Below are 14,061 nucleotides of genomic sequence, written 5' to 3' on the forward strand. Positions count from 1 at the left end.
AGTAAATTCATACTGGCAGCCTCAGCCACCTCACGTTAAGCCATTTTAACTTCTCTGAAATTCACATAGCAGCTGCGTTTGCCCAGGTAGAATGCATCACAGCATCGGTGCACTCATCTGTGAGTCCTCTGGTACAGGTTTTTATTCATGTTTGCTTGCATAAAGCCTTACACAGAGAGACCTGAAGCCTGACTGCATCCATGGGATATGACTGCAATGGAATTAATTTATTTTCTCAAATAGTTGAGTCTCAGCTTTGGAAATACAAAAGTGCCAGAATGTTGTAAGAAGTGAAGCCTCTACCTTTTGAATAATTACGATGTTAGATTTTTTCAAAAGGAAAGTGTATTTAAGCACACTGACAAACTGCCACTACCTTGGCTCAGCTGACTGGTCATGGAGAGGAAAAGGCAAAGCAAACCCTCTGATTTAGGATGCTACTGTAAAGACATACAGACTGACTGCTCTTCTTTGGGGCTTGTTGGACAAGAACATGCAAACATCAGGCTGACGCAGGGGATTTTTCTCAGAGGAGTCCTATATGTGCTGTCTCCCCACCTGAGCAGGTTCTCTGGCATGCTGCATGTGTTGTTGCAGTGCCACAGTCCGGGAGCGGGACAGCACAGCAACACAGCACTGCCATGAAATGACACTGGAAAGGGACTGGAAGGGAGAGAAACTGAAGCAGCAGCTTTAAAATACACATCTTATGGAAAACAGCAATAAAAAAAGGGATTTTTCTCTCTGCATTTATATATGGTTTTCATCCTGACTTTGAAGAGGAAGAATATGGGAAGAGTAACTCAAGAGATAGACTGGTCCTCCATTGTTCTTGATCAATTAGAAACATATTTGGGATTTGATGCAAAAGTCTTTGGTCCTCTGGCAGCCTTTTTCTCTAAAAATATATGTTACCAAAGCACCACGAGCTTAATGAAGTAGTTATTCTAATAAGTGGAAATTTGCAAAAGGATAGTTGGAAAGGGTAGACTATTATGGCAGTGTGTATAAAGCTGCCTTAAAAGATAAGAAATAGCAGTGCTGCAAGAAAAAAACTTCAGGTTCAGCATCACTGTACATTATTCTCATAAATGTATTGACTTTGCCTAAACCTGTTATGTAGTATGTCATTATGAGAGTAAATGACCCACTAGGGTTTCCTGTTAAAAAATGCCTTTACTCAAAAGTTTCACACTCAGCTTTGAAAAGAAATGTTGAGCTTCAGCAATAACCCAGGAGCTCAGCTGTGTGGAAAAGCAGACAACATGAGCATTGCATCCTTCCTACCCTCAGAAGCAGCAATGTTTTTAAAAAGGAGTACAATGATATTCATGTGCATGTATAAAATAGGCAGTGCTGTAGACAGAGAAAGCAAGTAGCTGGATGTGGACGTAGGAGTGGAGTGAAAATCAGAAAGGAAGATATATAAGGAAGAAGAACCTTAAGGACAAGGGTAATATAAAGAAAGGAAATAAGAAGGGAGAAGAGATAATGTGTCACAAAAGAAAGTGAGAGAGAAGGTGGAGGAGGGGGAGGCAAATAGGAAAACCAGAAAAAGACATGTGGTTTGCCAAATCAAGAAAAGAAGCTGAACGAGAGAGGGTAGTGGGGGAAAAAAGTGAGCATGGTATTAAGGGGAAAAAGGAGAAAGTGGGCAGAACAGGTAAAATGGAACAAATGCAGGTGAAACAGAATAAGGAAAGATGAAGCAAACAGTCATTGAGGTTGTGCTTTATTTACATTGATTACCAGTTATACAGGAGATGGCTGCAGTTTTGAAAAGGTATTTTGAACATTATATTAGCAATTGTTGGATACTCTGGATCCCATAGATGAGTAACAGGGAGAAAGTGTGAACAGATGGTTCAAAGAATTTTTTAGAAGAGAGGTAACAACAAACCTGCAAACTCCTAATTATTTGGAATCCACAATAAAAAATACTACTGGATGAAATACCATCCACAAATCCAAGCCCAAGCAAATTGAGCCTGCTTGCCTTGCCAAGGAGGCTGAAGTCAATCCTACAAACTGCCACCCAGTTAAGATCAGGGCAGAGAACTTGGAGCTGACCCTCCCCTAAATACGTCTCTATCAACAGGTTTCTTAAAAATCAGTAGATGTCATTATTGTATAAATTTTTATCAACTACTTTTCCAGATCTGAGGGGAATAGTAGCACAGGCTGATGTCTGAAAGGAATGATCAACTTTATTTGTGTCTAAAGTACAGATAGTAGAGTAATAAAGTTCAGAGTAAGCTGCTGCAGATTCCCCTAGAATTACAACACATCTTAGTAGAGGAGACTTTGGATAATTAATGTATATGTGACTTGAGGAAAGACTGAGAAGTACTGCTAAAAAGGCTCTAAAAATGTGAAGACTTAAATTATAAAACCATTTCTGACCTTTAGCACCGCTGATAACGAGTCCCAGCTCTGCACAGACCGACACGCAGACAACTTCATGGTCATGACCGGTTAGAACAGCTCGAGGAGCTGGATAATCACCTGTTTAAAACACACAAGAAGGAAAACAAACAAACAAAAAAGGAAAAAACAAAGGAACGCCAAATCAGATCCGGTTCATCAACAAAAGAACTTTGCTGTAATTTGCCTTAAATCAGTAAGCATCAAAGAGAGGTGCAGTGTGTTTAAATGTCTCATACGTAGGTTTCAGAGCAAAATACATTCAGATATCACAAAGTTTCATAAGCACAGCTTCCCAATGCGTTAATTAATGCATTAAGAAAAAGCAGACTTATTTGGTTTAGAAATTATGGACTGCATGTTGTTTACAATACACAAATGATAAGAATACATCGCTGCTTTATGACCTTAAAATACTGAAAATGTGTATTTCAGATAAAGAACACAAAGTGTGGTGGTATTAAAAGCAGCTGTAATGTAAAGGTCTGCTATTGAACATATCTTTCTCTAGACTTCTGCTAGGAACCTAAACAGTAGCACGAGTTGGGGATGTTCCTATATTAATGATCATAATTTGTTCCATGAAACTGGGGGTAGGAAAAGAGAGGAGGAACAGCACTGTACGAGAAAGATACTACTGTTGCATAGACATTAGTGATTCAGAGACACATGGAATGTTTATAGATTAAAATTTTACCTAAAGATGGTTCTGGGTATACATAATTTTATGTATATCACTACAGATACCCAGGGCATTTTTATCACATTTAATTTATTAAAGAGTAGGATAGACTAATCCCCAAATATTATTATTTTTATATTCAGGAATGAAATGTATTTTATTTTGGGTTCAAACAAGTAGGAAATTGTGGAGAGTTTATATGACAAACAGCAACATTTCTATTGCTTCTAATAATAACACATACTGACATCTTAATAGTGAAACTCCTATAGGCAGTAAGGAATTGTTCAGTATTCAATATTGCTTTCCCAGGCAAAGATAGTTAATCAGTAACAAAAAGAATTAAAGTTCAAGAATTAAAGTTCAAAGAACTAAAAAGGACAAAAGTAATAACCTAAGAAACTACAGATTAATTATTGTAACATCAATCCCATGCAAAATAGCAAAATGGTTAATCCACAGTTATGTCAACAAGGAAGTGGAAGCAAAAATCTCATTAATGCCAGTCGGTACTTGAATGGGAGTCTTGTCAAGCAAGCTTCGTATCTATTTTTGACAGAATGACATGTACAGCTGATAAAGATGGCTATGTTAAAATGGCCTCTATGTATTTTTTCAATATATTTGTCTTAGTAATACAATGTTTTATATGGAACTGACTGTGGACAACATGGATGGCACAAAAGCTCATTCAGTAACAGATATTAAAATTTTTTGTTCATATAGAAGTATCTGCTATGAGCTACATATCAGGACATTGCAAATTAGAGTGTTCAATTAGGAGCTGGGAATTGATTCTTGATTGAATACTAGCCAATAACATTACCTGCAGTATAATATACAAACTTTGCTGGTAAGATTTGGTTGTATATAAAACTGATAGAAAAATTTATGGGCAACTGCATAATGAAGAAAGTCATTATATAACATTCTCTGCATTGCCTAGTTAAGTGAAAAGGTAGCAAAATGTGTCTTATTTTATTTATTTTGAATTCAGTCATGTGGAAGGTTGGCGCTCCTGGACAAGGACAAGAGCTGCTCACTGGAGAGGAGATTCTATTCTGGATGGCCATGCAGCAGAGGATTTATGGAGCCAGAAAGGAAAACATCCTCAACATTAACTTTCAATGCAATGCCCTAGAACAGCAAACAGGAGTAGAGAGCTACCTTGCCATGGTAGACCACATTTACAAAAATGAGCATAAAAGAGGGTCATACAGCTGATACAGAGAATAAGATGGGAGGCTGCACAGTATTTAAAGTGTTTTCTTCCTTCACTGCAGAGGTAGCAAAGCAGTGAATTAACAACAGCAGCTGGGGATCACTGGTGTAAAAGATCTCCGATAACCGAGAAATTTATCCTGCAGCTAATGGCACAGTGAGGTCCAATGGGTGAATGGCTGCACACATTTCAACCTAGCAATAAAATGAAGTTTCCTAACTGGAGAAGCAGTTAAACACTAAAACAAATTAAGAAGGAAACTACCCAAGTAGTTAAGCAATATTGCATGGGTTTCTGAAAGATACACATTAGGAATGGAAGCTTGGATACACTTTTGTGGCTTAACAAATTTAGTCTTCTTTATTGCGGACACTCACATCATATAAACCTGTTAATAAATCAATGAAATCATTATCTGGGTACGCAGCTTGGAAGGATGTTTCAGACCTTTCCTACTCTAAAGGAGAGAAACATCCTGATTTTCAGCCTGAATTTATTCCCGCCTAACTTGTCTCTCTTTATTCTTGTGTCAGCACTGTTCTTTAGCTTCAGGTCTTCTCCCTCTCTTGTGGTTCTCCCACCCATGTACTTACAGAATAAATCAGTCCTCTCAGTCTTTCCTTTTGACTCTGCTAAACAAACCAAACTCATATTAAATCCTTTGAAATGATGGGTTTGACATTTATTAGTCATTGTAGCATTTCTGTGCCCATTTCTGTGCCTGTGTAACTCGAAGTTCTTTCTTAAAATTTGGGTAGCTAGAACTGTATACAACAATAGTTGTAAATGTATAATGTATACAGTTGAAAATGTAGTGTGAATCTACAGTATTTCTTGCCAAACCCTAACTTCTCTTGTCATAAAAATTGTAATAATAGTTCCATGTATTTTATTATATTTCTGAAACAGCTGAGAACTACCAACCATGGATTTAGGGATTTCAATTTGGATCCAATAGTACATGGTAGGTCAATCTACCTGGTCTTATCATCGCGTTGTACAGACATATTAACATTTTCCTATCTCTAATGAAAGCAGGCACCCTAACAAATCCTGCTTTCCCAATCTTTAATCTAGACTGCAAAAGAAGAATCTTTCTGATCTGGAAACTGAAGACGTGGACTGAAAACTGGGCTTTACTGCTAGGGAAGGATGGATGTAGGAAGAAACAGAGAAAGATGCTTTGTGTATATCATCAAAGATTAGGTATATTTTCAGATTTAGATTTTTTTAATTTCCCCAGAAATGTTAATGTTGAGAACCCCATCTCCATTTGAGGTTTTCTTTTCTCCAAGTGCATGACAGAAAAGTGAAAAAAAAATGCAATTCAACTAAATTCAGAACGTTATACTCTTTTTTTTTTTTTTTTTTTTTTTTTAAATTCTGTATGTCCTCCTGGAAAAAAGAGAAATTATACTCAAGGGTCATCTTGGCATAAGCTCAGAGGTGGCATACAGTAGTGTCATCAGACTGCAAGGCTGAATGGCTGAAATTATTAGGTGGTTAGAACTTTTTTAAGGGAAAAGGAAGAATGCAATTTTCCAAAGGATATTTTCCTCATTGCATCCTAGGTAAACACTATAATATCATGAAAATCTAAAACAACCATATTTATCTGACTTTTTGATTTTTAATGGAAAATGCTTATAAGAAACAATGGCCCTGCAACATAGATCTTCGAGTGCTGTTTTTCAGTAAATACGAATGAATAATGGAATATCATTATTAGGAGCAACAGTTCAACAGTAACTGAAAATGTTTTTTTCCCCTTGGGGCTCAAAGAAAAAGTATGCAGTGATACTTTCTACAGGAAAAGCTGTGGCATGGGGAAGAGAACCTCAGTCACATTACATTTATTGCTAAGAACAGAAGTTGTGGACTCCAGGAATCATTCAAAATCTAGCAAAATATTCTGTCACTGTCACATCACCACTGATGAATGCAGCCAGAGGTCAAAGGCTGCAGCTCTGAGGGAATTGTAGGTGAAAATAACCTACCTATGAACTGAGATACAATCACTGTAAACTCCCTGTAATTTCCCCAAAGGAGCACCTTTGAACCAAATTACTAGACAGCAGAAGGAAGAAAAAATAATCTACTTTGCATTTCCAAACGAGTAAGTTTTTCTACAAAGTCCAAAATAAAGTACATCGTCCCTTCTCTCTGAAAAGTATAATGCTGAATAGTATTGTAAGGTTCTTCTGGAACAAATGGTGTTCTCGTATGCTAAAGAAAAAAAAAAGAAGAGAACATACAGTGTTACAATTTGTCTGATATTGTCCTTATCCAGGAATTATGTACAATTTGCTATGGGGACACATCTAGGAATCTTCTGTATAAAGAAACATGAGAGCAAAAGGCAAACTTCAGCTTCTACTTCATCTCTGAATTTGATGGAAGCAAGTACAAGGCTATGGCTCAATTATTTGCTGAAAATAATATACTTTACTGTTTTCTTTACTAGTAGCACTGTTAGAGGATACTCTTCAGAAAAAAAAAAAAAAATCTTAGAAAATAGTATGGCTTTCATGGAAGCGAAAATGTAAAAGCCTTCTCCAGTTTTTATGATCAGAAAAAAAACCCAACATCCTGGAGTTTGATGAAACAATAAGGATAAGGCAAATAAACAGGAATATTTCAAAATATGAAGTTCCCAACAACAACATCCACAATATAAGGGAGCAATAGTTGTAAAAAAAAAGATAATCAACAGAAAAAAATATTAATATATTAAAAATATTCTCATCTCTGGCAGAACTGGTTTATTTGCTGAGGAATGTGAGCAGGATTATATATCTATCTAGAGACAAATCTCCCAGGTGAGTGGACTTGCAGGTACCTTGCACCTATCCAGACCCCAAAAAGAAAAATAGAGTGGAGGAGAGAAGAGTAAGGATTTGCAGTTTCTCTTCCTATTTCTTCCACTAAATGGCTTTGGAACTTCAGCAAGGTGCTGTACACCCTGCCCCGTACAGCCCCCATGGGGGGCACAGCAAAGCATGGGCACAGACATCTGCTGATAAAATGCTGTTTAGAACTGCACTAGTCCAGGTGTGTTATTGACTCATTTACCTTTGCATAGCAGTCTTAGGAGAAAGATGTCTTTGGTTACCACAGTAGAGATGGTGCCAGTAAAAATTACACACTAGATTTCAAAGAGCTTCTACTGTGGCAGAACTGTGCTAAGATACCATCTTTTAAGAACTAATACCTAAATTGCACAAACATACAAGTACCATAAGAAGTCTTTAAATGGGCCAAGCAGATGTCATGTGTGCCAATGTGCTTGCGCAGGAACTTCAGAGAGTCGTCCAGTTCACCTGATATGGAACACAGCACTGGCTATTTTTAAACTGCTGCCCTTTAAAGGTTAAACTAGGGCATGTTATCGGGGACTAAAGTGTAGAGCGATGTAAAAGAATAAGTGAATACTCTGAGTTTTGAATAACTACTCTTTCAATATACAGACTTGCAAAACCTGCGATATTCACAATTTAAAAAGTTTTCAAAAATATGTTATGTGAAAGGAACACATAAAAGTAAACTTCATAACAGATTTTAAAGAAAAAGTGCCAGTTAACTTGAAAAAGATCCTTTATGTTAGTGCTTACCCTCCATTTCAGGTATATACAGAACACACTCACTGGGACAGGATGAATTGTTAGCACCTCTGAGGATCATCTTATAATGCTAAACAAACCCAGTTTAGGGCTGATAGACACAATATTTTCCAATGGTCAGCACAGTTCCCATTAGAAAAAACAGAGCTAACTCTCACACCTCTTGTGACCATCCTCTTGGAAGCTACAATAGGTAATGAGAAATGTCAAGTCCCAAGATCAATGAAATTTCAGGCTCTAGGGACAAAACAGAAATAGCATTGATCCTTTTAAAGAACACCAGTCAGAGGGTGAATGTAATATATTGCATGGAAAGACTCAAGAGGATAAGCGGCCAAGTCCAACGTAGCTACCTGACAAAAAATTCAATCAGCTTTTAGCACAAGCTGCCTACCCTTCCTTTCTTTCATGCAGGAGTCTGATTCCAATTAAAGTGTGCAAATTAATTTTTATCACTTCCAAATTAGTTTCTGAATTTGTGTCTCTTTCACATGAGAGCATCTGTCCCTCACTTTTCTGCAATTCTATCATCTACTTTGGTATCTGTTCAAAGACTCAGAGATAATTCTCATTTTCAAAGTCACTTGTTTGAAAGAGACATTCAATAAAGCAATCATAAAATATAAAAATAAAACAACTATAACGATACATGTTGAACTTCAGGGCATATAATGTACTCTCTTTTTGTGATGACTAATACAGTTACTATGTGAGAAGAAATTTGTATACAAATTAGCTCTCAGTTAAAACAAATCCCTATATATCATAAGAGAAAAAAAATCAAAACACAAATTGTCAAACTCCATCACAATAATTTTTCTATTCAGTCTGTTACAACTGCAGAGATTTACATTTGCCAGATCACTCCAAAGAATTAAAATAAGCAAACTATGTCCTTTGCATGTGCTGTGTTTTCCCAAGAGAAAACAGATTCCTTTCACTGTTCTCTCAACTGCAACAGATTTATAAAATGTGGTCATCAACTTAATATGGTTAAGATTTAGATTACCTATTTCAGATGGGCAATTTTGGCTAAATAAATAAAATAAAGAAATAAGGGGAGGCTCAAACATACATAAAAATGAAATTTAACAAGGGCAAGTGTAGAGTCCTGCATCTGGGCAGGAACAACCCCAGGTTCCAGTATAGGTTGGGAGATTACATATTAGAGAGCAGTGTAGGGGAAAGGGACCTGGGGGTCCTGGTGGACAACAGGATGACCATGAGCCAGCACTGTGCCCTTGTGGCCAGGAAGGCCAATGGCATCCTGGGGTGTATTAGAAGGGGGGTGGTTAGTAGATCGAGAGAGGTCCTCCTTCCCCTCTACTCCACCCTGGTGAGACCACACCTGGAATATTGTGTCCAGTTCTGGGCCCCTCAGTTCAAGAAGGACAGGGAACTGCTGGAGAGGGTCCAGCGTAGGGCAACCAAGATGATTAAGGGAGTGGAGCATCTCCCTTATGAAGAAAGGCTGAGGGAGCTGGGTCTCTTTAGTTTGGAGAAGAGGAGACTAAGGGGGGACCTTATTAATGTTTATAAATATATAAAGGGTGAATGCCATGGGGATGGAGCCAGGCTCTTCTCGGTGGCAAACAATGATAGGACAAGGGGTAATGGGATCAAGCTGGAACACAAGAGGTTCCACTTAAATTTGAGAAGAAACTTCTTCTCAGTAAGGGTGACAGAGCACTGGAACAGGCTGCCCAGGGAAGTGGTGGAGTCTCCTTCTCTGGAGACATTCAAAACCCGCCTGGACATGTTCCTGTGCGACCTCACCTAGGTGTTCCTGCTCCAGCAAAGGGATTGGACTAGACGATCTTTTGAGGTCCCTTCCAATCCCAAACATACTGTGATACTGTGATACTGTGATAAAAACCTGAATCCAACTGCCCTTTGGCCTAAAGGAATTCATGCCACACCTCCCACTTCCCAGGAGCATCCCCAGGCACCAGCCTCTAGTCTAGGCTGGAAAAGGACATTTTCTGTCACTGCTATTGGAGCTTAGCCAGTGCATAGCCCTGAAACCAGTTTTTGTTGGACCAGTGAAGGTAGAAGTAAGAAGATTTGCCCTACATATAGCATTGAAGTACACAGTTTTGCTTCCTGATTTCTTGATTTATCTCTATTTCTATCCAGTCATCATGTTACATATGATCCATTAACAAGAGCAGAGAAAACAATTTCACTTTCCAGCAAAGTTGGAGGTTCACAGGGGGCCCTCCCACATTAATTTATAGCCTGATAGTCAGCATATGCTTGTGAATATGGGTATGCGGATTTGAATTCCCCCAACCTCTGGAGGCCAAGAAATTAATCTCCCATTTCCTGGACATACATTCTAACCAGAAGGGGTTTTATAAGCTATTTTTGAAAGCTTCTCCATGGAAAACATTGTATTTAGAATCTAGTAATACATCAGTCTTCTCACAGCAATTGTGTGAAGTGTCAAGAAATTGTGACAAGTGCAAACTGAACCAGAAACTCCTTTTTGATACTTATTGCAGAATAAAAGTAGTAACTTCATAAATGCATTGGTTGGAAAAACTATTTTGTAATTATAAGATGAAGCTCACTATTCTTGCATAGGCAAGTTTTCAGCTACTGCGCTGGAGCAGCCACTTGCAAGAGTCTTATCCAAGAAGCAATTCTGCATTCTCTTCTTTAAACTAGAGCTGGTTGTGTATTTCCCACAGACACAGCTGAGGTCACCCTCTGAGCACGTGCCACATGGGTATTTCAGCAGAAGGCTCTACTGAAGTCCAGCAGGTCAGGATACTGACATATGTGTTGTTTAGTAAAGATTTTATCTGACTAACTCATGGACTCATGAATATGGAATTTTAGCAGAATCGGTAAGGAGTTTATTCTGACAACGTTTTGCCCCAGAGTGTTTCAAAATAAATTATTGTGGTTGCTGTGTTTTGTAAGGAAATGGCATCTACATTTTTCTATACAAATGTTAAATTACATAAACCGTTTAGGACTGGGGGCTTGCTCCCTGCACCACCCCCCCCTGCCCCGGATCCCCCTTCCTTAACATTTTCTGAAACAACTGAAGTTCCTTTTGGCAATTGGAGGCATTGAAGCTGAAATTGATAATTAACTGTCTTTCAGCTTAAAAGATCATTATAAAGTCAAGCATCTAACCTAGATAATTACTATACCTGACTTTGATCTTTGAATTTTTCACCTTCTTAGACTGTAGTATAAAATACCTTATCTGTGACTCCAGATGACAGCTTTTAAAAAAAAATAATTCCCTTTTTTTTCCCCTGAAAATATCATCTACATCTTTCTGAAAATTCATTCTAAAGATGTTAACTAATTGGATTTGACCTACAGTCAACATCTCACTTTCATTTTTCCTACAAGTAAAGCCTAGTTTTCTACTAGTAAGTATAGAAGAAGAGCAGATTAGGAAACGTTTCTTAACTACTTTGGTGGGTTCAATTATGTAAAACTTCAAACCTATTTTCATAAGGGTTGTTGAGAATGCTTCACTCCTGAAAATTAGTATACAGGGTATATTAGTATATTAGTATACAGGTCATTCAACAACTATCAAATCTGTTCATGGTAGGGAACAGAATCCAGTAGTGACTACTTCATCAGAAAGGTTTAGTAATTATAGAAGTTTTAAAAGGTAGAAGGTCCTTCAGGCATATAATCACTCATGTGATCTTTCCTCACTGATGTATGTGCTTGAAAAGTCAAAGTAGCTGCTAGTAAGGATATGTTTGCAACAGATGAAGTTCTGGTTATAGTATAGTACTAGTACATAATTAGCATATCCATGGCAACTTTAATCCAACAAGTAGAGATAGCAGTCACAGCAATTACATCACTCTTTGTCAACATTAGTCTTCAGCCTGTCTTCAACATGAGTAGTAAGAAATCTGCTCAATATATTCCAAAGCTACCACAGAGGATTTAGGTATTTAATCTTCGTGAGTTCTGCTGCCGGTGTCTGTGAGATTACATTTGCCTGGACATGACTATCTGCAGCACAGTCTCCCATTAATCTGACTATAAGGCCTTTTCTTCAGCAAAACAGCACCTTATGCATATAGAGGCAGAGACAGAGAGAAAATAATATGATTTGGTTTTGTTTCCATTGATTGCTGTCAACTAATTGATATCCCTTCTTTTCATAAAATTAAAGATATCCAAATCATACACTTCCAAAGTTACACAGCTAAGATGGCAAACCTGACATTCCAAAACATATAATTTTCTTGCATGTAGATATGTTCATGGTGACAAAAAGGTATCAGAACTAAAATAAACCTATCTGCAAAAGAATTGGAGCAGTTTGTATCAGCCAGTAAGGAGATGCTAATGGCAAGACTGCCCAAGCCTCATATAATCAAAGGAAACAAAGGAAAAGCTCTTGTTTGTTTGTTTGTTTGTTTCTGACTCTTAGCACAGAAATTACTAATACTTGATATGAATTACACAGGTACTCAAAGAAGAAAAATGGCATCAAGCTAAATGGTGTCCTGACATAAAATTCCTTTTCAGACTGAATTTCTCCCTGCCTGAGAATTAAGTGACAAAAAAGCCCTGGAATATACATAAAAATTTGAGAAACTTGTTATAGGAACACATATTTTTTTTCCCTGTCCATTGTCTCTCTGTTATAAAAGCAAAAGTAAGTCAGGTGAGAAAGAGAGACTTTTATCTGTCTCCCCTTTGCTCTGCTTGTAGACAAATGGAAGAAAATTAAAACACAATAAAAAATCTGCTGTTGTAAAATTAACAAATTATTTACTTTGTAACAAATAAAACACTTTTCTACCAGACATCCAGTTGAAGAAATACTTTCACTTGGATGTCTATAACTGATGGATCTACAACTGCCTCTAGTCACTACTTGAACCAGAAATCGAAACTGATAGTGATGGATTCTTCCATGTCTATCTAAAGAGGCAATGTCCTTGTGCTGAAAATAATCATCAGAATTCAGAAACTGCTTTAAATGAAATGTATTTGGTATTGTACAAAACTGCTTTTGTCTTTAGCTGTGGTCACATTTCTGGCTTGGATGAAGTGACCTTGTAAATTAGTAGTTCACTTTAAGTGCCCTCGTATAGAAAATAATATTATTATTGCGTGTCCTTCACTCCACAGAGAGCTGATAGTTAGTCCCCTGCAAATGAAATGTAAACTCTTCCTGACATTTTATCTTTTTCTATTTTTATTCAGTCACATTGCTTCTTCAAAGGTTTACTTGCAATAGAAAGACCTTTCTCAAAGAGACTCATTTAATTCCATGGCATGTGAGACTTTCCTTTTTTGAAAAGGCAAGCAGCTGATATTGTACGCTGTAGCACAAAAGGAGTAAGTTAAAATGCCAAAAAAAAATTTCTGGGAAAAGTGAAGTCAAAATATAGTGATATATGTCCTGTCACTTAAAGGCCATAACCATCTTGTTCTAGTCTATGATGACATGATGCTATAAGTGATAAAGGCAATTATGAATTTAAAAATTACTCCCATGCTATTATCTGCTACCACGCACATCCTGTTTAAACTTTTCTCTTGGCTAGTACTCAATGAATTGCTTAGCATGTGGTGCTCTTCTTGTACCAAGTTTCAACCTGTAAATGAAGTAATTGATATATTTGGTAATACATTCTGAAGCTGACAGAAGGAATGCTAAAGATGAACACGTGTGACAGAGGACCTCTCAGAAAGGTGTTTTTTACAGGATACTTACTGCTATTTGGGTTGTCCCCTATAATATGATGTCGGCCACTCCAGTACCAAAGCAGCAATGTAGCATCACGAGACCCAGACACGATGTAGCAATCACCACCAATATAGGACTCTGATCTGGCAAGGCAAGTCACGACATCCCAGTGGCCAAACACAATCTGAGTTAATTTTCCTGGTGGGAGTGCAAAGAGATACAAATTCAGGTTTTTAAAGTACTTACAGCATTTAGAAATTATTAACTATATCATTAACAACTATTCAGTAATTTTTGCCTCATGTCCTTTAATTAGACTTCTCTACATACTACAAGAAGATTAACAAATCATGAATATAAAACTTTTTTTTTCTCTTTTTTACATTCCTATTGAGGGTTGTGCTCTGTGTCAATCCACAGC

General features: G+C 37.4%; 1 protein-coding gene across 2 annotated transcripts in view; it reads right to left on the bottom strand.

The window, feature by feature from the left end:
* The window catches only part of NBEA (neurobeachin), a 490,666-nt gene that overhangs the window by 5,779 nt on the left and 470,826 nt on the right, over window positions 1-14,061 (bottom strand). For both annotated transcript variants that reach the window (XM_082063608.1, XM_082063609.1), the window contains exons 54-55: window positions 13,668-13,838; window positions 2,404-2,505 (exon numbers count right to left, since the gene is read on the bottom strand). In XM_082063608.1, coding sequence (XP_081919734.1) covers window positions 2,404-2,505; window positions 13,668-13,838 — 273 coding nt within the window. The remainder of the gene's footprint in view (window positions 1-2,403; window positions 2,506-13,667; window positions 13,839-14,061) is intronic.

This window comes from Streptopelia decaocto (assembly GCF_964273445.1).
Source record: "Streptopelia decaocto genome assembly, chromosome: 1".
NCBI classification, from domain to species: Eukaryota; Metazoa; Chordata; class Aves; order Columbiformes; family Columbidae; genus Streptopelia; species Streptopelia decaocto.